At 27.9% G+C, this 22,466-nt stretch overlaps 1 protein-coding gene across 4 annotated transcripts in view; it reads left to right on the forward strand.

Annotated features, from left to right (window-relative positions):
- The window catches only part of LOC127287997 (uncharacterized), a 335,689-nt gene that overhangs the window by 258,506 nt on the left and 54,717 nt on the right, over positions 1-22,466 (forward strand). For 2 of the 4 annotated variants that reach the window (XM_051315170.1, XM_051315171.1), the window contains 3 exons: positions 4,308-4,435; positions 10,252-11,196; positions 15,935-16,111. In XM_051315170.1, the coding sequence (XP_051171127.1) occupies positions 4,308-4,435; positions 10,252-11,196; positions 15,935-16,111 (1,250 nt within the window). The remainder of the gene's footprint in view (positions 1-4,307; positions 4,436-10,251; positions 11,197-15,934; positions 16,112-22,466) is intronic. The other 2 variants (XM_051315172.1, XM_051315173.1) reach the window with 2 other exon arrangements.

Genomic DNA, 22,466 nt, shown 5'->3' on the forward strand with positions numbered 1-22,466 from the left:
CTTCTGAAATTTCTTACTCGGGGGTTTTTGGGGTCGCTGATTACGAATCTGGTGTTAGTTTTTAGAAATTCAAAATGGCGGATCCAATATGGCGGATTAAAATTTTAAAATTTACTCAGATTCTTCCGAAATTTGTTACTCGAGTGTTTTTGGAGTCGCTGTGTACGAATGCGGTGTTAGTTTTCATAAAATCAAAATTGCGAATCAAAAGACCAAAGACCAATCAAAAAGTGCGCCATACATTTTTTGTTCAGAACTTTCTTCTAATCACTATGGCGGTATTCCCGAACGATTATCTTGCAAATTTAATTTTTTTAAAATTTTTCAAAATTATTTTTGAGTGTAGCTCAGCATTCGCTGGACAAATCTAAAAGTGCGCCATACATTTTTTGTTCAGAACATTTTGACTATTTTTTTGGTTGGTATTCTTGAGAGATTATAACGCAAATTTAATTTTTCGAAAATTTTCCGAATTTATTTTTTAGTATAGCTCAGCATCCGCTGGACCAATCAAAAAGTGCGCCATACATTTTTTGTCGAGACTCCCGGGTTTAGACTTTGGTGATATTCCAGAAGGATTATTTCGCAAATTTAATTTTTCTAAATTTTTTCTGAAAAAAAAGTTTCAAACAAAAAATGTATGGCGCACTTTTAGATTGGTCCAGCGGATGCTGAGCTAAACTAGAAAACAAATTTGGAAAAAATTTAGAAAAATTAAATTTGCGAGATAATCGTTCCGGAATACCGCCAATAAAATAGGGAAAAAGTTTCGAACAAAAAAATGTATGGCGCACTTTTAGATTGGTCCAGCGGATGCTGAGCTACGCTCGAATAAATTTATGAAAAATTTTCGAAAAATTAAATTTTCGAGATAATCGTTCGGGAATACCGCCAAAGTCTTTAGCAAAAAGTAGCGAACAAAATATGTATGGCGCACTTTTTGATTGGTCCAGCGGATGCTGAGCTATACTAAAAAATAAATTCGGAAAATTTTCGAAAAATTAAATTTGCGTTATAATCTCTCAAGAATACCACCAAAAAAATAGTGAAAATGTTCTGATAAAAAAATGTATGGCGCACTTTTTGATTGGTCCAGCGGATGCTGAGCTACACTAAAAAACATTTTGGAAAAATTGTTGAAAAATTAAATTTTCCAGATAATCGTTCGGGAATACCGCCAATATAATAGGGAAAAAGTTTTGAACAAAAAATGTATGGCGCACTTTTAGATTGGTCCAGCGGATGCTGAGCTACACTCGAATAAATTTATGAAAAATTTTCGAAAAATTAAATTTTCGAGATAATCGTTCGGGAATACCGCCAAAGTCTTTAGCAAAAAGTAGCGAACAAAAAATGTATGGCGCACTTTTTGATTGGTTTAGCGGATGCTGAGCTAAAATAGAAAACAAATTTGGAAAAAATTCAGAAAAATTAAATTTGCGAGATAATCGTTCCGGAATACCGCCAATAAAAAAGGGAAAAAAATTCGAACAAAAAATGTATGGCGCACCTATTGATTGGTCGAGCGGATGCTGAGCTAAACTCAAAAATAATTTGGAGAAATTTTCAAAAAATTAAACTCGCTAGATAATCTTTCGGGAATACCGCCATAGTGATTAGAAGAAAGTTCTAAACAAAAAATGTACGGCGCACTTTTTGATTGGTCTTTGGTCTTTTGATTCGCAATTTTGATTTTATGAAAACTAACACCGCATTCGTACACAGCGACTCCAAAATCACTCGAGTAACAAATTTCGGAAGAATCTGAGTAAATTTTAAAATTTTAATCCGCCATATTGGATCCGCCATTTTGAATTTCTAAAAACTAACACCAGATTCGTAATCAGCGACCCCAAAAACCCCCGAGTAAGAAATTTCAGAAGAATCCGAGTAAATTTTAAAATTTAATCCGCCATATTGGATCCGCCATTTTGAATTTCTAAAAACTAACACCAGATTCGTAATCAGCGACCCCAAAAACCCCTGAGTAAGAAATTTCAGAAGAATCCGAGTAAATTTTAAAATTTAATCCGCCATATTGGATCCGCCATTTTGAATTTCTAAAAACTAACACCAGATTCGTAATCAGCGACCCCAAAAACCCCCGAGTAACAATTTCCAAGTAAATTCAATCAATTTTGTGAAAGTTAGTCGCCATATTGGATCCGCCATTTTGAATTTTGAAAAACGCCACACGAAATTAAAAAGTATTTATTTTTATTGAAATAATAGGCCTATGCCCGATATTTTATACTTAAACCAATTTTGGACAGAGGGGGGCTTCAGTTGACAAAGAATGCCTCATACATATTTCCACAAAAAATAAATTGTATTGAAAAGTAATTTTTATTTTTTTTACACGGAAAAAAATCTTTATGTGAAATAGCGATACGTTTTTTTAGAATAAAGAAAACTTTTGTTGTTTTAGTAAATATTTCGCTATTCCAGTGTAACTTATTGCTGTTCCAGGTTAAAATTTCTTTGCGTGATAATAGAAATAATTGTTTCAATATCTTAACTAATTGAAACCAAAATAAAATTAGGGTCAGTTGGGGTAAATGGGGACAAGAGGTTTTGGAGCTTGAAGCGATATTCTCTTTTTGAGAAATGTCGATGAGCTCCTGAATAATGTGACCGGTTCGGCTCCCGTGTATTTATCAAATTTAACTTTAATTTCTGTGTTCTCTAATAATTGGGCAGGGGTGGGGGCACTGGCGGGTTGAATCGTCGTATCGATGAGATCAATGCGAATAATTAATTACTTGACTTTCGCAATTCGTCAACGATTGATTCAGCCACGGCTACGCTCTCACGTGCCGGCCGAGGACACGGAAAGGTAGTTATTGTAAATTTTGTTTAAATATCTTTCTTAAATTTATAAAATGTCTATTATTTTTATTTATCGGTGATTTTTGTAATTTTTGTTGTTAAATAAAGTGTGGCCGTTTGTGTCATTTGGGTCTTATTCTAAAAATGGATAAATTAATACAATTCGTGACGGGATGAACATAAATTGGATAACCGGAACCGGAATCATTACCAGGAGTTCTTCTAGATAAGTGAATGGTTTAATTCGTGGATATCTTCCGGAAAATGATCCCTAAATGTCGTCCGTCATCTCATCATGTATTTGGATGAGAACAAGAGATTTATTTTTATTATTTATACCATTATTTCTCAAATTGATTGAATGACCATAAGAATGGAGAGTGTTTGATAGTCGTTGGACGAATTGGCGAATATTTAATTTTATTATATCTTTTCATTGATCGCAACTATTTATATGATTTGATATTTTCTAAAAGACAAGGTTTCTTTATATGTTTATATTGAATTTGAATGTGTGTATGTTTATTATTTGTTATATTTATATACTTGAATTCCTGACGTCAGGTCGATTTTTGTGCTGAATTATTGTTGATAATATAAAAATTGATTTTGGACGGATAAATCAGTGTTTTTCTTTTATAATTGATTCACTTTGAATAACAATATTGAATGATTATTTTTATAATGACTAAATATTTATACATAAATTCTGAAAGATTGTGAATTTTTAATTGTTTCGGTTTTTCGATATTTTTAGAACTAGAAAAACGTTACAATATTTTAATCTTATATCACCTGCAAGAGGTTTTGAGTATTGCCAAGCTTTTATCTTGACAATTGGCAGCAAGATAAAAAAAGTTATCGCTCAATGCATAAAAACTTGAAAATCAAAGTCAAACTGTTTCAGTATTTTGTCTCGCATTTAAAAAAAACAGACTTAAAAATCATACCAAATTTTTTTCTTATTCCTTATGACTCCCTTAATAGAAATTCACTTGAATTTTTGATTTTTATCAAATTGGTTAATAATAACAAGCTGTCCCCATTTACCCTGAGTTTTCAAATTTTTGGGGTAAATGGGGACAGCTTGTCATTATTAACCAAATTAACAAAAATCAAAAATTCAAGTGAATTTCTGTTATGGGAGTCATAAGAAATAAGAAAAAAATTTGGTATGATTTTTAAGTCTGTTTTTTTCAAATGCGAGACAAAATACTGAAATAAAAAAAAATAAAAAAATTTTAATTGGTTCAACTATTATATATCTACTACAAATTTTTTTCCAGTTTTTTCATCCCTTAATACAGTAATATACTTAAGGAAACTTTTTTCTTAAAACTTTCTTAGAATATAATTATAATATAATGAAATTACAAATAATTTTCGAATAGAATTTTCTTGTACTTTTTTTTATTTTTTGTAATTTTTGTAATTTTTGTAACTTTTATAACTTTTATATATTTTTTTTTCTGTTACAGTGATGCTTGCCATGATGCCTGGACACAATTACGAAAATCGCCAATGTTTGGCTGTATATGTCCAAACAATCACATGAAAAGACGATGCGATCGAATATTTTCAGTCGTGAATCATAATCCCTGCATTGGTAAGTTATTTCAATATCAAAATTAATAACGAAAAAACTAATAATAACATTAGTTACAAATATCGTATGTGTCAGTGTTTTATGATATATATATCTTGAAACTTAAAAAGTACTTTTATCTTGTTTGTGTTTTTTGGTTTCTTTATTTTGTAAAATTCATGTTATTTCAGTAACAAAAAAAAAAAAAAAAAATTAACTCAATGTCTGTCTGGGCTGCAAATCTCGTCAATTCAGGGTGAAAAAAAAAATTCAAACGCTTATTACCAAAAATATTACAAATCAATTACATAAATTACTTTTTTTTCTAAATAATTTTTAATATTCGTAATTTAATAATTTTTTTTTTAAATTTCCTTTTTATTTAATTCATAACTATCCATTTTGCTTCATAATACTGTAAATAATTTTAAAAAAATATCTCTTAAAAATATTTTAATTCTTACACGGAAAAAAAAAATTCACCTGGAACAGCGATAAGTTTTACTAAAAGAGAGAAAGTTTTCGCTATTCTAGAGAAACATATCACTGTTCTAGATAAAAAATTTTTTTTCCGTGTAAAATTAAAATTATGTTAAATATTTATTAATACATTTATGGAAATGCATTTTGGAAATAAAAGAAAATTCCAAAGCGTTTGGTTTACAAAGGCGATTGGATGAAAGTGGTGGGAAATTAGGGTTTCTTTTTAATGGTTGTGTTTGTATGTGTGTGTAAATGGCAACAATTTGATGAGTAAGATTCCCTTCAGAGAGGATTCTCTTCGCCCCTATTTACAGTTGACACCATTGATTCCATCAGTGTACAATCAGAATTGGGAATAATGATTTCCTTTGATCTCAATCGCTCACCTTGGATTGACGAGGCTTTCTGTTAGTATCTCTTAATGGTGTATATAAACACACGCATATACACGCACCAATTGCGATAAACTATTTATACATTTATACGATATATATGGGGAAAATATAAATGTAAGTATTATCGTGTGTGTGTAATTGCGAGCTTTCATAAATGTGTATTTAGCTCTCCTTTATGTATATAATATACATGTGTAGAAAACCAAATTATTAATAATATTACTATGCGTGACAATATACGTTAATCATCACAATTTATTTATCAAATGATCAAGGTACAACTACCATGGGACACATTCAATCAGATTCATTATTATCATTAAATCACTTGAAAATTCATTTTGAAAATTTATTTTCAAAAATTCATTTTTCAAAACTCCTCGAAAATATTCGAATTGTTTTTTTTTTTAAATTATGATATTGAAATTCTATTTTCCAAAATTATGGTAATTGAAATTTATTATCGTATAGAAATAAAGAAATTAGTGATTATAGTTTTTTTTACTTCTGTTAAAAAAATAATAAATTAATTTATGATTTTTAATTACAGTCTTTTCTTGAGAATATTTCTTTTTTTTATCGAATTCTGAAGAGAAAAAAGTAAATTCTCATGGGACATGTATTTGTTGACCTTTTTTTTTAACTACTTTTGTTACCAGATGTCACTATAGCTTAGTAGTTTCTGTTGATTTTTTTATGACTATCGATTGACAAGAAACTTGTTTTCTTGAAAAAAAAAGCATAAAAAAAACTCTTATGTATTATATCTGATATAAAATTTTACCACCCTTTTTCTTTGTGAGCTTTCGCGTTTACTTACTTGGCAAAAAGTGTGCGATTGAAAGTTATAAAATCTATCACTTTTTTTTTTTTTTTTTTTTTTTTTTTATTCTTAACTCCATATTAGAAAACACATTTATTGATATAAAAAAAAAATTGATTGTAAATTTTAAACGAAAAAAAAGATTATTAATGTGGTAAATTTTAAAGTAATGACATTTTTTTTTTGCCAAAAATAATTTTACATAATAAATAATTGAAATTTCACATATTTTTACGTGGGGATTATACAAATTGTGAAACTAGAATAAATGCATCGCTTGGCATTAAAACGTGTGAAAGTTGGCTTTTTCGTGTATTTTTATAATTACATGCTTCGTGTTAATGTGTGAAAATCGTCTTTAATTATAATCCGATAAGTTGAGCTTTGCACATTTATTTAATTTCAATTAGAAAGCAAATAACATTTTTTATTCATTATATACAATTATTTTTCTCGCATTATAAGCTATTTATTTTTAATTTTATAGAATTTTTATTCGATTTCTTTTTTTTTTTTTTTATTGATTCTAATAAGGTAATAATTATTTATATTGTACTGTAATGTAATTATTTTAATTGCGTTTAATAATTATAATAATTATTGGACAATAAAATTAATATATAAACTGGAAATTCTCTTATTGAGATACACGAGATTTTGTAGTTTGTCTCAATAAAAGAGGTTTATGTGTATTTATAAATTCCGAAAGATTAAGTTTTTTGAAAATTTAAAGAATCAAAATTTTTATAAATTAATATTGTAAACATATTCAAAAATTTTTTTCCTCATTTTTTTTATTAAAAACATTTTTTTATTAAAAACATTTTTTTATTAAAAAAAAAAATTGTTAAAAAAAAATGACGTGAAATATTAAATTTCTTATAAGAATACTTTTTTCATTTCGCTTGAATTTTTAGTTGATGGCAATCAGTGAATCTATTATTTTCATGTCGATGAATGGAAAAAAAAAATCTGTATTCGTAAAGTTGAAAATTGAGCTTGAGGTTGTACAATGGATATATAAAAAAAAATACACAAATGGCTCGAGGGACAAAAAAAAATTTTTTTTCACATTTTTTTTTTTTTTTTTTTTTTTTTATTACAAAATAGACAAACGACTGCCGATATACACAGATCGGTTTCGGACAAATCAGAAATGTAGTTCAGCGATGCATCACGTATCTGCATATGCACGTTGCACTAGCACCACGTAATTATACGAGTACTCTGCCCGGAAATGTCGTCAGCGTGAAACGTTGAAAATTATTCGCCGTTAATTCTCCGCAAATAATGCACGAATAAATCAACGATAATGTCATGTCTACTCTAATCAGTTAACACACTGTTTCAAAAAGCCCCTCTCTCTCTCTTTCTATATATATATATATATTGGTAAGTATATCGTATTTTAAATTACATCTAAAATTAAAACAATCCGAGATTAATGAGATGTTAATTTGTTTAATTTACGTGAATTTCATTTTCAAATATTTCGCAAAATGATCGATTTTGTGTGTTTAATTATTTAGAGGAAAAATATTTATTTTTTGTATTTTTTTTTTATCTATTTTTACGAAAAAAAAAAAATATATTAAAGGTACCGACGTGCACTGGAGCAGAGTACAAAAAGTATGCATAGCATGAATTTGGCATGTTCATTCTTTACTCAAGTTTTCCTTCGTATCTTGTGCATGCTGACAAATCTTATACTCTTTTTTTCTCACGTGTCTTCTTCATTGTTCTAGCGCCTGTTTCGACTTTTCCACTCTTTACACTCTACTAACTACTCTCTGTCTCTTTTGTATTTTTCCCTTCCCCTTCCCCTCCCCCCCCTTCTTCTGCAAAAAAGACTCTTCCCAGAAAATTCAATAAAGTATTTTTCAACTCGTGGAAAATAAAGAAATTGCCCGAAACTTGAACAATTTTTCTCACGGTCTATTAAACCCTTTTACCATCAATATAGAGATAGCGACAAAAATTGACTATACTTTTCTTTTCTTTTTACCGTCGATTTAAGTTTTCCATCGATTTAAAAATTTTAAACTTTTTTAAGTGAAAATTAAAAGTTTAAAAATATATTGCCAATAGAATTTTTTTTTTTCAATTACAAAAACAGAGAATTTAAATTCTTTATTTTCTTATATTTACATATTTACTTTTATGATAAAAAGATTTCAAAAAAACATTTCAGTATAAACAAATAAAATGTTTACTGCGTTTGTTTCGGGGGACAAAAAAAAAAAAAAAAACAAAAAAATTCTGATTTGAAAATTCGTTTTTCTTTTCTGTATATGTAAATATAGTGAGATTCAAGAAAAAGTTATAACGTATTTGTCGAGATATCACGTTGCCTTGTTCTCGTAGATTCCTTCAATTTTGAATTTCGTATTTCTCAAGTCAAAGAAAAGCCCCAGGCAGTAATACTAAAATGCCAAGTTCCTCCTGAGAATTTGCTTGTTTACTGTGCGTCAATCTCACATTGCTCAGACTTTGGAATATAACAGTCGTAAGGTACTCAAATCCCACTTCGAGTCAACGCCCATGACAATCGAACGGGACAGTCAAGTGGAAAATGTCGAAAGTTAAACGAACCGTAAAATCTATAAGGGGGTTGGTGGAGTTCAGGGACAAATTTTTAGCTTTGCCGTGAAAAATTTATCGTCTGTCCTTTTATATTTGTATGAAAAATTTCTTGTATTTTTTATGCACATAATACAATTGAGTCAATAATGTGTATCGGAAATTTTAATCAATAACAATTTTTTTAAAAAATTTATTTTTTTCAAAAAAGTTTATCAAAAATAATTTTAACAAATAATTTAAAGTTGAAGAATTTTTATTCATTTTCCCTTTGACTGACATTTTCACAATTTAGCTATGAACATTACAGAAAAGTAATAGAATTATAAAGTAATTAACACGTATTAAATTCTCTTATTAGAAAATTTTTGTCGGTAAAAATTGTTAGTTAAGAATTTTAGAGATTACATTAAATTACATCAAAAATTATAATTGTTAGTTTTTTTATTTAAGTTTTTTCATATTTACAATATAAAATTATAATTAATGTTTTTGAAACTTTTATGAAAATCACATTTGGTGAAATCTTAACGTAACAATCAACTATATGGGAGAAGTAAGATAACAATTTTTAATTAAACAAAGTTGAGAAAAAGTCTCATAAAGTTTGTCTTTTAGAGAAAGAAAAAAAAATTGCTCTAAACTTGAGACAATTCATGTAGAATCTTTACTGACAAAAAAAAAAATTAAGCCACTGATAAGGCACGTAAAACTTTTTTTTTTTTTTTTTAAATTTATATTACACTTTTTAAAAAAGTTTAACCGACTATTTATTTTCTATTTTCAACTATCTTTGAAAGAAAAATACTGAAATGTTTTTTGAATTAATATTCAACTGTGAGAAAAATTATTGTTAGTCCAATTTTTGTAACATAAAAAATTACTAATCCAAATATGTAATTTTGATAATATAAAAAAATTACGTGAGATCAAAAGATTTTTTGATTTTATACCAAAGTTTTAGTTACCGTGAATTACGGATGAAAATTCAATTGTTCCTTAATGTAATTGATTAATTATTTTAAATTATATTATACAAATTGCTATAACGATTAATACAATAAAATACAATTAAATTAAAAAATGAATTGTAAATAACAAAAAAATCAAATGGGAAGAGATCTATAAAATTCCTATCCAAAAAAAGTCATCCGGACTAGCGTTATTTTTTTCGCTCGTGTAAAGATTATAAAAAAAAATATGAGAGAAGCAGGTGCATGGCGCCTCCATCGCAGGATTTCGTGGTCAATATTAAAATTATTATTTCTAAGGAAAAAATCCTTAGCAACCGTTGCTAATGAAAAAAAATCCTTAGCAACCGTTGCTAAGGAAAAAGCGGTCATAGTAACGGTTCCTATGGTAACGGTTGTCATGGAATTGGTTGCTCTGGTACCGTTTGTCATAGAAACGGTTGCTATGGAAACCCCCCAAAAAAGCACGCTAGACCGGATGATATCCAATCACCAATGAAAAAAAAAACATGACAAAAAAAACCCTTGTGCGTGATTTTTTCAGCACTGACCTTTTGTTCGGTCGCGTTTCTATTTCTGTTTCAGAATTTGTGCCCTCCTCCGCGTCCATAGACCTCTCGGGCACGGACTCGGCACTCTACCCCTTCAATCCCCAAGAGGAGAACCTCCACGAGATCTGGTTACCTCCAACCAGTATGTATCCCTATTTTCTATTCCCGGGGACCGCGAGTACGCGTAACACGGGCAACGACGTCAACGACTTTGAATTATTCGAAGGTGCACGTCATCATCGTACACAACATCGTTATCATGAAGTACCCGAATTACCAGGTAGTCCCGGACTATCACCAAAAATCAATTCCGAGACGTTCGATCCATATCCAGATATCGACGAGGATCGAACGTCTCACGAGGGTTTTACTAATCATCATCAAAGAACAAAAGACGGTGAGCAACAATGGAAATGGTCAGGGCACGAGGGTGGGATTAAACCAAAAATTACCGGCGACACTTCTTTCGGTTCTTCTAATTCTTTTTCTAATTCTTTTTCACCTTCTAAATCCTCAAATTCATTTTCTCCATCTTCTTCTTCTTCTTCTTCTTCTTCATCTGTGTCACTTTCCAAGCATGATCGCGCCTCCAGCACCGAGCACCTGCAGCCACACGAAAATGAGCATGGCGTACTACGGCACAATGGTACCGTGGTGCAGGATATGCACCACCACCATCAAGAACACCGGCACCGTCATCATCATAATGACGATTACCCTGCACTGCCACAAGCACCACCACCACCTTCTGCACCATCCGTACTTGTATCGCCACCAGCACGTCCTACACCCACCGTAGACGAGATTAATCCCGCACCATCGGCTGCACATGGCACCAAGAAATTTGCACCAAGACCTACGTATGAGCACGGGGCAATAATTGATCATCCTGACAACGATCTCGATGAATTCAGAATCGAACGTCTACCCGTCGATCGTTTTCTCGATCTCCCCGCTTTCGACGAATTCGTCGGTCAAGGTTCGTACACGCGAGCGAATCACGAATTTTATTTTTTTTTTCTAATTTATTTTACATTCAGAGGAAATAGTACATTGTGCAACAAGAAGCTGTTTTTCGAATGCTTCTTTTGTACGAGGTACACACGGTGCTTTGTGTAACATCTATTTATTGAGAAAACGCTATTTTAAATGGTTTTAAAGAATAAAAAGGTTATGCTGACTAATTGCAAAGTTTACACTATATACTATACTTTGCAGAAAAGAGTGCGGAAAAGTATACTTTTCTGCACTTGTTGCGGCAAACTATTGATTTGAGTGCAAAAAAGTATACTTTGCTGCACTGAGTGTACTGAAACAAATGTTTGGTGAGTACAACCAAATTTTTTGTTGTGCCAACTGAATTAATTTGTTCTAATCGAAATTTGGTTCTACTGACCAAACATTTTATTGCTCGGGCTACACAATTTTTTCAGTGCGCAGAAAAAAAGTACTGATCTGAGTGCAGAAAAGTATACTTTTCTGCACTTGTTGCGGCAAACTATTGATTTGAGTGCAAAAAAGTATACTTTCCTGCACTGAGTGTACTGAAACAAATGTTTGGTGAATACAATCAAATTTTTGGTTATGCCAACTGAATTATTTTGTTCTAATCAAAATTTTGGTTCTATTGACCAAACATTTTATTGCTCGGGCTACACAATTTTTTCAGTGTGCAGAAAAAAAGTATTGATCAGAGTGCAGAAAAGTATACTTGTTGCGGCAAACTATTGATTTGTGAGCAAAAAAGTATACTTTCCTGCACTGAGTGCACTGAATCAAATGTTTGGTGAGTACAACCAAATTTTTTGTTGTGCCAACTGAATTATTTTGTTCTAATCGAAATTTGGTTCTACTGACCAAACATTTTATTGCTCGGGCTACACAATTTTTTCAGTGTGTAGAAAAAAAAGTATTGATCTGAATGCAGAAAAGTATACTTGTTGCGGCAAACTATTGATTTGAGAGCAAAAAAGTATACTTTCCTGCACTGAGTGTACTGAATCAAATGTTTGGTGAGTACAACCAAATTTTTTGTTGTGCCAACTGAATTATTTTGTTCTAATCAAAATTTGGTTCTACTGACCAAACATTTTATTGCTCGGGCTACACAATTTTTTCAGTGTGCAGAAAAAAAAGTACTGATCTGAGTGCAGAAAAGTATACATTTCTACACTTGTTGCGGCAAACTATTGATTTGAGTGCAAAAAAGTATACTTTCCTGCACTGAGTGCACTGAATCAAATGTTTGGTGAGTACAACCAAATTTTTTGTTGTGCCAACTGAATTATTTTGTTCTAATCGAAATTTGGTTCTACTGACCAAACATTTTATTGCTCGGGCTACACAATTTTTTCAGTGTGTAGAAAAAAAAGTATTGATCTGAATGCAGAAAAGTATACTTGTTGCGGCAAACTATTGATTTGAGAGCAAAAAAGTATACTTTCCTGCACTGAGTGTACTGAATCAAATGTTTGGTGAGTACAACCAAATTTTTTGTTGTGCCAACTGAATTATTTTGTTCTAATCAAAATTTGGTTCTACTGACCAAACATTTTATTGCTCGGGCTACACAATTTTTTCAGTGTGCAGAAAAAAAAGTACTGATCTGAGTGCAGAAAAGTATACTTTTCTGCACTTCTTGCGGCAAACTATTGATTTGAGTGCAAAAAAGTATACTTTCCTGCACTGAGTGTACTGAAACAAATGTTTGGTGAATACAATCAAATTTTTGGTTGTGCCAACTGAATTATTTTGTTCTAATCGAAATTTGGTTCTACTGACCATACATTTTATTGCTCGGGCTACACAATTTTTTCTGTGTGCAGAAAAAAAGTATTGATCTGAGTGCAGAAAATTATACTTTCCTGCACTGAGTGCAGAAAAGTGGCGCTTTTCTTGCAGATGTTACACAATAGTACATTGTGCCCCAAGTACGAAAAGAAGCCATTTTCCGACGAGTTTCGAGAATTACTCTAAGAAAAAAGGTTTGAGATGACAAAAATTGTTATTTAATACTCAAAATTTTCTTGATCAACAAAATTTGGTATTTCCCAATTAAAATTTAGCTGGCATAGCCAAACTTTGGATAACACAATAAAATACCTTCATTTCTTCTATTTAATTGTGTTAACCAAATTTTGTTTCTATCAACTAAAATCAGTTTGGGTTGAACAAAATTTTGTTGATGCAACAAAATAATTTTTTGGTTGCACGTATATTAAATCAAATGTTTTATTGTCAACGCAAACCTTTCTTTTAGTTGATACACTGAAAAAAAAATTTATTTACTTCAAATAAATCGGTATCAAATAAATATTTGTATTAAACAATTATTATTTGAGTCAATTAAATGGTATTTGTTAAGTATAAAAATTATTAGTTCAAATATTTATTTAATTTAAATAAAAATTATTATTTTGGTTCAAGTAAATATTTATTTGATAATAGTAAAGTAACCGTTTATTTGAAGCAAATAAATTTTTTTTCCAGTCTAGTTATTTAACTCTTGATGTATTTTTATTTAATTCAAATTTCTCAATTTGATTCGATTAAAAATTACTCTGGATGCACATTGGAGGGATATTATTATTTTTTAATTATTCCATTTTTGTTACACTATTACAAGAGTCAAATGAATAGTTCCTGAAAATAATTGGTTTAATTTACCAGTGATTGAAAATTTATATATTGGACTGAATTTTTGTTAGTTATAAAATAATTTTACAGAATTTTATATTAAGCAGTAGTTCTAAACATATTTTTTTTCCTAGAAAGTTTTTTTTACTATATTCTGTTAAATAGAAATTCAGCCAAACAGAAATTATGTTAAATAGAAAAATTATTGTAGTACCTAAGAAATTCTATTAAATTAAAAATTTGATTAAATAGAATTTTTGTTCAACGAAAATTATAATGAATCTTAAAAGTGTAGCATTGAAATGTTAAATTAAGCAGAAATTCTGGTAAATAAAATTTTGCCAACTTATAAAATTTGGTGATATGGAAAACCATTATTATGATTTTTTAAACACTGGAAAATTTAGACCAATGATTTTTACAAGAAGTTCATTAGTCCTAAATGAAATAATGGATATTTTTTTTATTTAATACAAATGAAAACTATTTGCTTCGAGTAAATTTTTTTTTTAATACAGCCTCCGCAGGCAATTTTTTTTCAATTTCTTTTTCCTTTGCTCTAATTTTTCTTTATGTGCCAGCTAACATGGAGAAAGGTACATCAAGGAAATGGTAGTAATAAAAATTATAATACGTTATAATCTTTATAAAAAAAAATATATAGAAATAGTATGAGATTCACTTAGAGGAAAGAATTATTGGAAAATAAATTATGAAGAGCTATTAAAAAGTTAGCAAAACTATTGGATTTTAACAAATTAGAAATTATTATAGAAATAATTTAAAAGTAATAATTATAGAAGAAAAATTAGAGAGTAGTTATTTTAAAATTTAAACGAAGTAAAGAAATAATAATTATAAAATATTGGAATAAAATTAAAAATCAATAAAGAGTGAGAGAAATCAGTTAAAAATATAAATTGACAATTAAGAAAAAGAAAAAAAAAGTAAATACTTAATTTAAAATAAAGAAAAAGTCAAACAAAAAAATTGGAAAAAATTTAATTCCTTATATGGTAATGAATAATTTACTGATAAGTAAATGTCACACTTCATTGTAAAGTAACTGTAAATTTTTATTCTTTATCGGTAATATTTTAAGAAAATATTGACTTTTGATTCGAGTTAAATTTGAATTCATCAATATTTGTCAGTTATATATTTATTTATAAAATCGTTCGATTAAATGAAAGACGAGAATAAAATTATTCTACTTGTCACAAAACTTATTTTGGATAAATAAAATATCACTTAGTTTATATATTCAATTTTTATAGTTGTTTCGAAATTAAAAAAGATTTTAGAATTGTTCATTGTATAATTTGGTACCTAATTAAAAGTTATATGAATTTTTAATATTCTTAATTACTTGGCATTAAAATCTAAATTTCATAATTCTCTTTTATATAAGTTTAAAATTCATTTTGATATTTTTAAATGGAAACTGAAATTCATTAAAATAATAATTGTTATAATTAAAATTAAATCTCAGTATATAATTAACTTAATAGAAGTTAAATTTTATCTCTATTGCATTATTAAATTTTTTTTTGCGTTTTTGTTGTTGGTTAACAAAAAAAATCCTAATTTTTTAAAAGAAAATAGTTTCTTTCAGCTGATAGTTTACAAAACAATTTTTTTATATTTTGAAAATAAATATATTTAATTTTTTTTTTCAATATTATTATTTTAGTTAATATTTTAGGTGCAAAAAATCATGCGAGTGAAGATAGGAATGAGACTCGTGAAATTAAATGTCAATAATCAGTAAAATGTCACAGAATTGAGCCAGTGATATTTTATTTGAAGATTAAACATCTTAGGTTTCCATTTTGAAGATTTATATCTTCATTGTGAGAAAATGCATCTTGTTTTTTTTGTCTAGGCTCAAAATCTGTTCTTTTGAAGGGTGATCAATAAAAAAAAAATGATACTTAAAATGTTGGATTACTCTTGAAATTGATGAGAAGATTTTCTCTTGAAATCAAGTCAATTTGAAAAATAATTTTCTAAAATTTATATATATATATATACTCTTATTTTATTATTTATAAATTTTTTTTGTTTCTACACAATTACAGTGAAATACATCTCACATCCTGATAATTCAACAACATTAGAAGTTGAATCACAACTTGAAAATCCATTGATTGATGTCCATCAGCAGGATTTTAATGATTTAAGAAAATTTCCCATTCCTGAAATTCATCATCATCGAACGCATCATAGGAAAAATCATTCCAACGATGAACAAGAACGTAAGTAATTTAAAAAAAAATTTTATTTTTGTTTCTAGAAAAATTAATGAAAAATAATTTTTGAAAAAAAATGGTTACAATTTTTTTTTTTTTAATTAAAAATCGATTTTCTTGTTTTGACGCGTGTTTATAAATTTTTTTTTCTTTTTTCTTTATTCAATGAACTGCGGCAACAGTTTTTGTGCGGTTTTTTCGATTATGTTTAAAGCGCAAATCCACCTTTCTGCGCTATCGACTTTCCCTCGTCGCTCGTAATTCATCCTTTTCGCGGAAAGGTTTCTCTATGAATTGAATATATGAATTCGAGATTTGCGTATACGCGCGCTTCGCTATTTCATCGAATATTTGACTTTCGTGGCCGATGGCGTTAGTGCGGAAATGTGAGGGCTGGCTTTGCAACACGGGACAGTAGCAGCTGTGGGAGCTATAACGCATACTAAATTGATTGTATCCGGATTGAGCGCAAGTAATTACCCACGGTTAACGTTTTCATTCAAAACCGAATATCTGCAAATTGAAATTTACAAAAAACTAGATGATTATTAGTTTTTTTTTTTTTGCCTTTCTCTCTTTTTTTTAAACTAAATACAAAGCAAAATTAATTTATCCAATGGGAAAAATACCATTGACGTATTAATGGCCCAATAATGGGAGCCAGGGATGCCAATATAATTTCAATAATGGCACCCAATAATAGACCATTATTGGTAAAGTCATGGACTGTCCACGCCGATGCCAATGATTGGCAACCATCATTGGCAAATTATTGGCAACGAATAATTAGCCAATATTAAAAATTTTAATAATAATTTTAAAAAAAAATTTATTTTTATTATTTTTTAATAGTTATTATTATTATTATTATTATTTTATTTTTAATAATTAAATTAATATAAAAAAATGGTCATCAAAGTATTGGTGAAACCATTTCTTCCAAAAAAGAGTTTGTCTCAAATCCAATAAATAGGAAAGACATCGGGCAGAAAAAAATTTCGTCAAGAAAAAAAATTTTCGATCACTGCTTATATATCAATCTAATGGCAGCTCAACTGCGAGAAACAGTTATGATGTTCGCCCTCCCTGTGTCGTTGAGCGAACTAAAGTCCAGAGCTGAGCCATCAGCGCAGCGCGGGAACATTTGAAAAATTTGATTTTATTAGATATTTTATTTTAAATATGACAAATAATTAACTTAATAAATAATTAATGTCATAAATAATTATTAATAAAATAATGTCATACTTAATAATTCGTTAATTGTAAAATAAAATATCTAATAAAATCAAACTTTTCAAATGTTCCCGCGCTGCGCTGATGGCTCAGCTCTGGACTTTAGTTCGCCTTACGTCACAGGGAGGGCGAACATCATAACTGTTTCTCGCAGTTGAGGTGCCATTAGATTGGTATATAAGCAGTGATCGAAAATTTTTGTTTCTTGTCGAATGGTCGTAGCCAGGGACTGTCTCGAAATATTTGTGTCGTGTCCGTGTAGTGTCGCGACTCGACACGTTTGAAAACAATTAAAAGTATCGTGGCGAGACCCGACACTTTTAAAAATTTTCAAACGTATCGTGGCACGACCCGACACAGTTAAGAAATTCATAATTGTATCGTGGCGAAGCACGATACGTTTAGAAATTTGTAATCGTATCGTGGCAGGACTGGACACGTTTACGAATTTCCAAAAGTATCGTGGCGCGACTAGACACATTAACAATTTGAGAATCGTATCGTGGGGCTGAACTACACGACACAATACAAAAATAATTATGAATTTCGTGTCGCATACAATGAAACTTGTTGATCAACATCTAGACAGTTTATTAATCCTTCAATAACATTTCAAGAAATAAAATTAAAATAAAATAGATATAGATTGAATATATATCAAATGTAAATTATTAAATTTATATTATATTATATTATATTATATTATATTATATTATATTATATTATATTATATTATATTATATTATATTATATTATATTATATTATATTATTTCCACGAATTTCTGTTTTCATCCTATACTGTTTATTTTCATGTATTTCTTTTTGTATTATCAACAACTTATTGTCTAGTATGTAAACAAACCACACTTAAAATTAAAAATAATTTTGTTCAATAAAATTAATAGATTAATTTAATTTATTAACGTTTTAATATTATTATGATTTAAAGAATTGAAAAAAATGTAAGACTTGATTACGAATTCAATATCAGTTTTTTAAAATTCAAAATGGCGGATCCAATATACCGAATCAAAATAACTAAAAATGGGCAAATTCGTCTAAACCATGTTACCCAGGGGTTTTCGGGGTCGCTGATTACGAATCTGACATCAGTTTTTCAAAGTTCAAAATGGCGGATCCAATATGGCGGAAGACAAAATAAAAAATTAATCGGATTGTATTAAAAACCTATTACTCGGGGGTTTTCAGGGTCGTTGATTACGAATTGTGACAAAAGTTTTTTAAAATTCAAAATGGCGGATCCAATATGGCGGACGACAAAATAAAAAATTAATCGGATTGGATTGAAACCGGTTACTGAGGGGTTTTCAGGGTCGCTGATTACAAATGTAACATCAGTTTTTTAATATTCAAAATGGCGGATCTAATATGCTGAACAATTTTTTAAAAAGGATCGGATCTTTTGAAACTTGTTACTCGAGCGTTTTTTGGGACATTTTGAATTTTGAAAAACTTTTGTCACAATTCGTAATCAATGACCCTGAAAACCCCCGAGTAATAGGTTTTTAATACAATATCCGATTAATTTTTTATTTTGTCTTCCGCCATATTGGATCCGCCATTTTGAACTTTGAAAAACTGATGTCAGATTCGTAATCAGCGACCCCGAAAACCCCTGGGTAACATGGTTTAGACGAATTTGCCCATTTTTAGTTATTTTGATTCGGTATATTGGATCCGCCATTTTGAATTTTAAAAAACTGATATTGAATTCGTAATCAAGTCTTACATTTTTTTCAATTCTTTAAATCATAATAATATTAAAACGTTAATAAATTAAATTAATCTATTAATTTTATTGAACAAAATTATTTTTAATTTTAAGTGTGGTTTGTTTACATACTAGACAATAAGTTGTTGATAATACAAAAAGAAATACATGAAAATAAACAGTATAGGATGAAAACAGAAATTCGTGGAAATAATATAATATAATATAATATAATATAATATAATATAATATAATATAATATAATATAATATAATATAATATAATATAATATAATATAATATAATATAATATAATATAATATAATATAATATAATATAATATAATATAATATAATATAATATAATATAATATAATATAATATAATATAATATAATATAATATAATATAATATAATATAATATAATATAATATAATATAATATAATATAATATAATATAATATAATATAATATAATATAATATAATATAATATAATATAATATAATATAAAAATTATATATTATTGTATATTATTTTGTATGCATATTATTATTAGTATTATTATTATTCCATATCTACTATATTATAATAGATAATACATCATAGATAAGTTTAAATTAATTGAACAATTTTTTTTCATGCGACACGACATATTTATGCAGAATTATCGTGTCGTGGCAAGTCATGATACGATACGATTCTCAAATTGTTAATGTGTCTAGTCGCGCCACGATACTTTTGGAAATTCGTAAACGTGTCCAGTCCTGCCACGATACGATTACAAATTTCTAAACGTATCGTGCTTCGCCACGATACAATTATGAATTTCTTAACTGTGTCGGGTAGTGCCACGATACATTTGAAAATTTTTAAAAGTGTCGGGTCTCGCCACGATACTTTTAATTGTTTTCAAACGTGTCGAGTCGCGACACTACACGGACACTTTCTTAAAATTCAACAACATTTCGTGTCCGAGACAGTCCCTGGTCGTAGCAGTTTCCCATTGGGTACACTTTTTTTCCAAAGATAATTAAACAAATTTTTTTTTATTATCCTTCAATGGAAATTAAAAGAAAAATTCTCTTTTTTTATATTGATTCGAAATCTACGTTTGCCATAATTTATAGTTATAGGGAAATACAAAAAGATGAGAATTTTAACTAAATTCTATAAAATAGAAAAAAAATATTATTTATTATTAAAAAAAAAAACTGTAGTAAATATTGTCTGACTAAATTATACTTTTACTACTGATAAAAAAATATTTTTCATTTTTTATTACCAAATTTACAAATAGAAAAATTAGATAATCTGACTAAATTATATTTTTACTACTAAAAGTCCCTGAATTCAAATCGCACTGTCTGACTAAAATTAAATCGTATACTGTTTGACTAAAATTTACTTTGACTACTGATACAAAAATTAAAATAATAATTTATAACGTCTGTCTTCTACTGACTTTTACTATACTAATACCAAATTTAAAATTTTGAAGGTCTTACTAAATTATAATATTTTACTACTATTACAATATTGTTAATAATTTAAACTATTATGTCTTACTAAAACTGAATTTTTCTACTAATATAAAAAATACAAGAATTTAATACCTTGTCTGACTGAAACTGATTTTCACTACTGATTTAACAAGTCTGACTCCAAAGTGATTTTTATTACTGTTAATAAAACTAAACATGTCCTTGGAAACGTTCTGTCTGACCAAAACTCACTTTTACCACTACCAATACTTATTATGTCAATAAAAAAATTGTTTTGACAAAAAAAAAATATTTTAAGAAATTAATATATTTTAAGAGAACAATATTAGGGAGAAAAATATTTTTTTTACATAAATGTGTAAATGTAATTAATATACACTTTGAGTATTGAATTTTTTAATAATCCCTGCGAGGAAAGTACAAATAAACGAAAGGGATGGGGGGGGGGTTAAGAGAAGGAGATTAATAAGGGTAAGTAAGGAAAGGAGAAAAATAAAAAGGAAAAAAAAACTGTAAAGCATAAGCAGCAGCTTATAAGCGAGTAAAGTAATTCGTAACTCTTTGATCTGCGTCGTTATTTTTTTTTTTATATTTATTTTAAAGCAATCGACAAAGGTCGAGTAATTACCTTCAAGCTAATGAATCGGGTGAAGAAGTAAAAAATAAAAAACAGGGTATTTCCTCTTATTTCAAGCAATTTTACGTACACCAAGGGTATTAGATTTAGTCGATTTGATTCCGTTTAATGTTACCGACAAAACAAAAAATTATTTAATATTCAATTTACCTGTAGACGGAATTAATTTTTCAAAAAAAAAAAAAAAAAAAAAAAGTAATTTATGCAATTTCTAACTTTAGATTTGTAAATTCACTAATTTAATTAATTATAATACTAATTAATTACTAATTTACTAATGTAATTTAGTGAAAATTTCTACACTGATTTTTAGTTATTTTTTACTACAATTTTAGTAAGACGAAAAATTAGAAGTACTAAATAAAATAGTAATATTTTACTAAAACTTAATTACTAACTTAGTTAAAATTTTTATACTAATTTTTAGTTATTTTTCATTATAACAATAGTAACGGAAAAAATTAAGACTAATAATAAATAAAATACTAATATTTAACTAACAATTAGTAAAAATTTCTATATTAATTTTTAGTTATTTTTCACTATAATTTTAGTAACTAATATTTTACCAAAAATTAGTAAATGTTTCTATACTAATTTTTATTTTTATTTCACTTTAGTATTAAAAAAGTGATACTAAATCAAATAGTGATATTTTACTAAAAATTAGTGGAAATTTTTTTTGTACTAATTATTTAGTTATTTTTTACTACAACTTTTGTAACAAAAATAAAATTAGAAATTGAAAATTAGAATTAAAATTCAAATAGTAATATTTTACTAAAAGTTACTGAAAATTTGTATAATAATTTTTAGTTATTTTTCACTATAATTTTAGTAACTAATATTTTACCGAAAATTAGTAAAAGTTTCAATACTAATTTTTAGTTTCATTTTACTACAAAATTTAGTATTAAAAAAGAGATACTAAATTAAATAGTGATATTTTACTAAAAATTAGTGGAAATTTTTTTGTACTAATTTTTTAGTTATTTTTTACTACAACTTTTGTAACAAAAATAAAATTAGAAATAGAAAATTATAATTAAAATTCAAATAGTAATATTTTACTAAAAATTACTGAAAATTTGTATAATAATTTTTAGTTATTTTTTACTACAATTTTGGTGAGAAAAAAAAAACTACTAGTATTATTTTACCAAAAATTAATGTAAATTTCAACATTAATTTTCAGTTATTTTTCACTAATTTAAATTAGTGAACTATTTTTTTTTTATTAATTTTAATTTATAA

Source organism: Leptopilina boulardi, unplaced genomic scaffold (genome assembly GCF_019393585.1).
Source record: "Leptopilina boulardi isolate dan_hultmark-lab unplaced genomic scaffold, ZJU_Lbou_2.1 LbouV2_38, whole genome shotgun sequence".
Lineage (NCBI taxonomy): Eukaryota > Metazoa > Arthropoda > Insecta > Hymenoptera > Figitidae > Leptopilina > Leptopilina boulardi.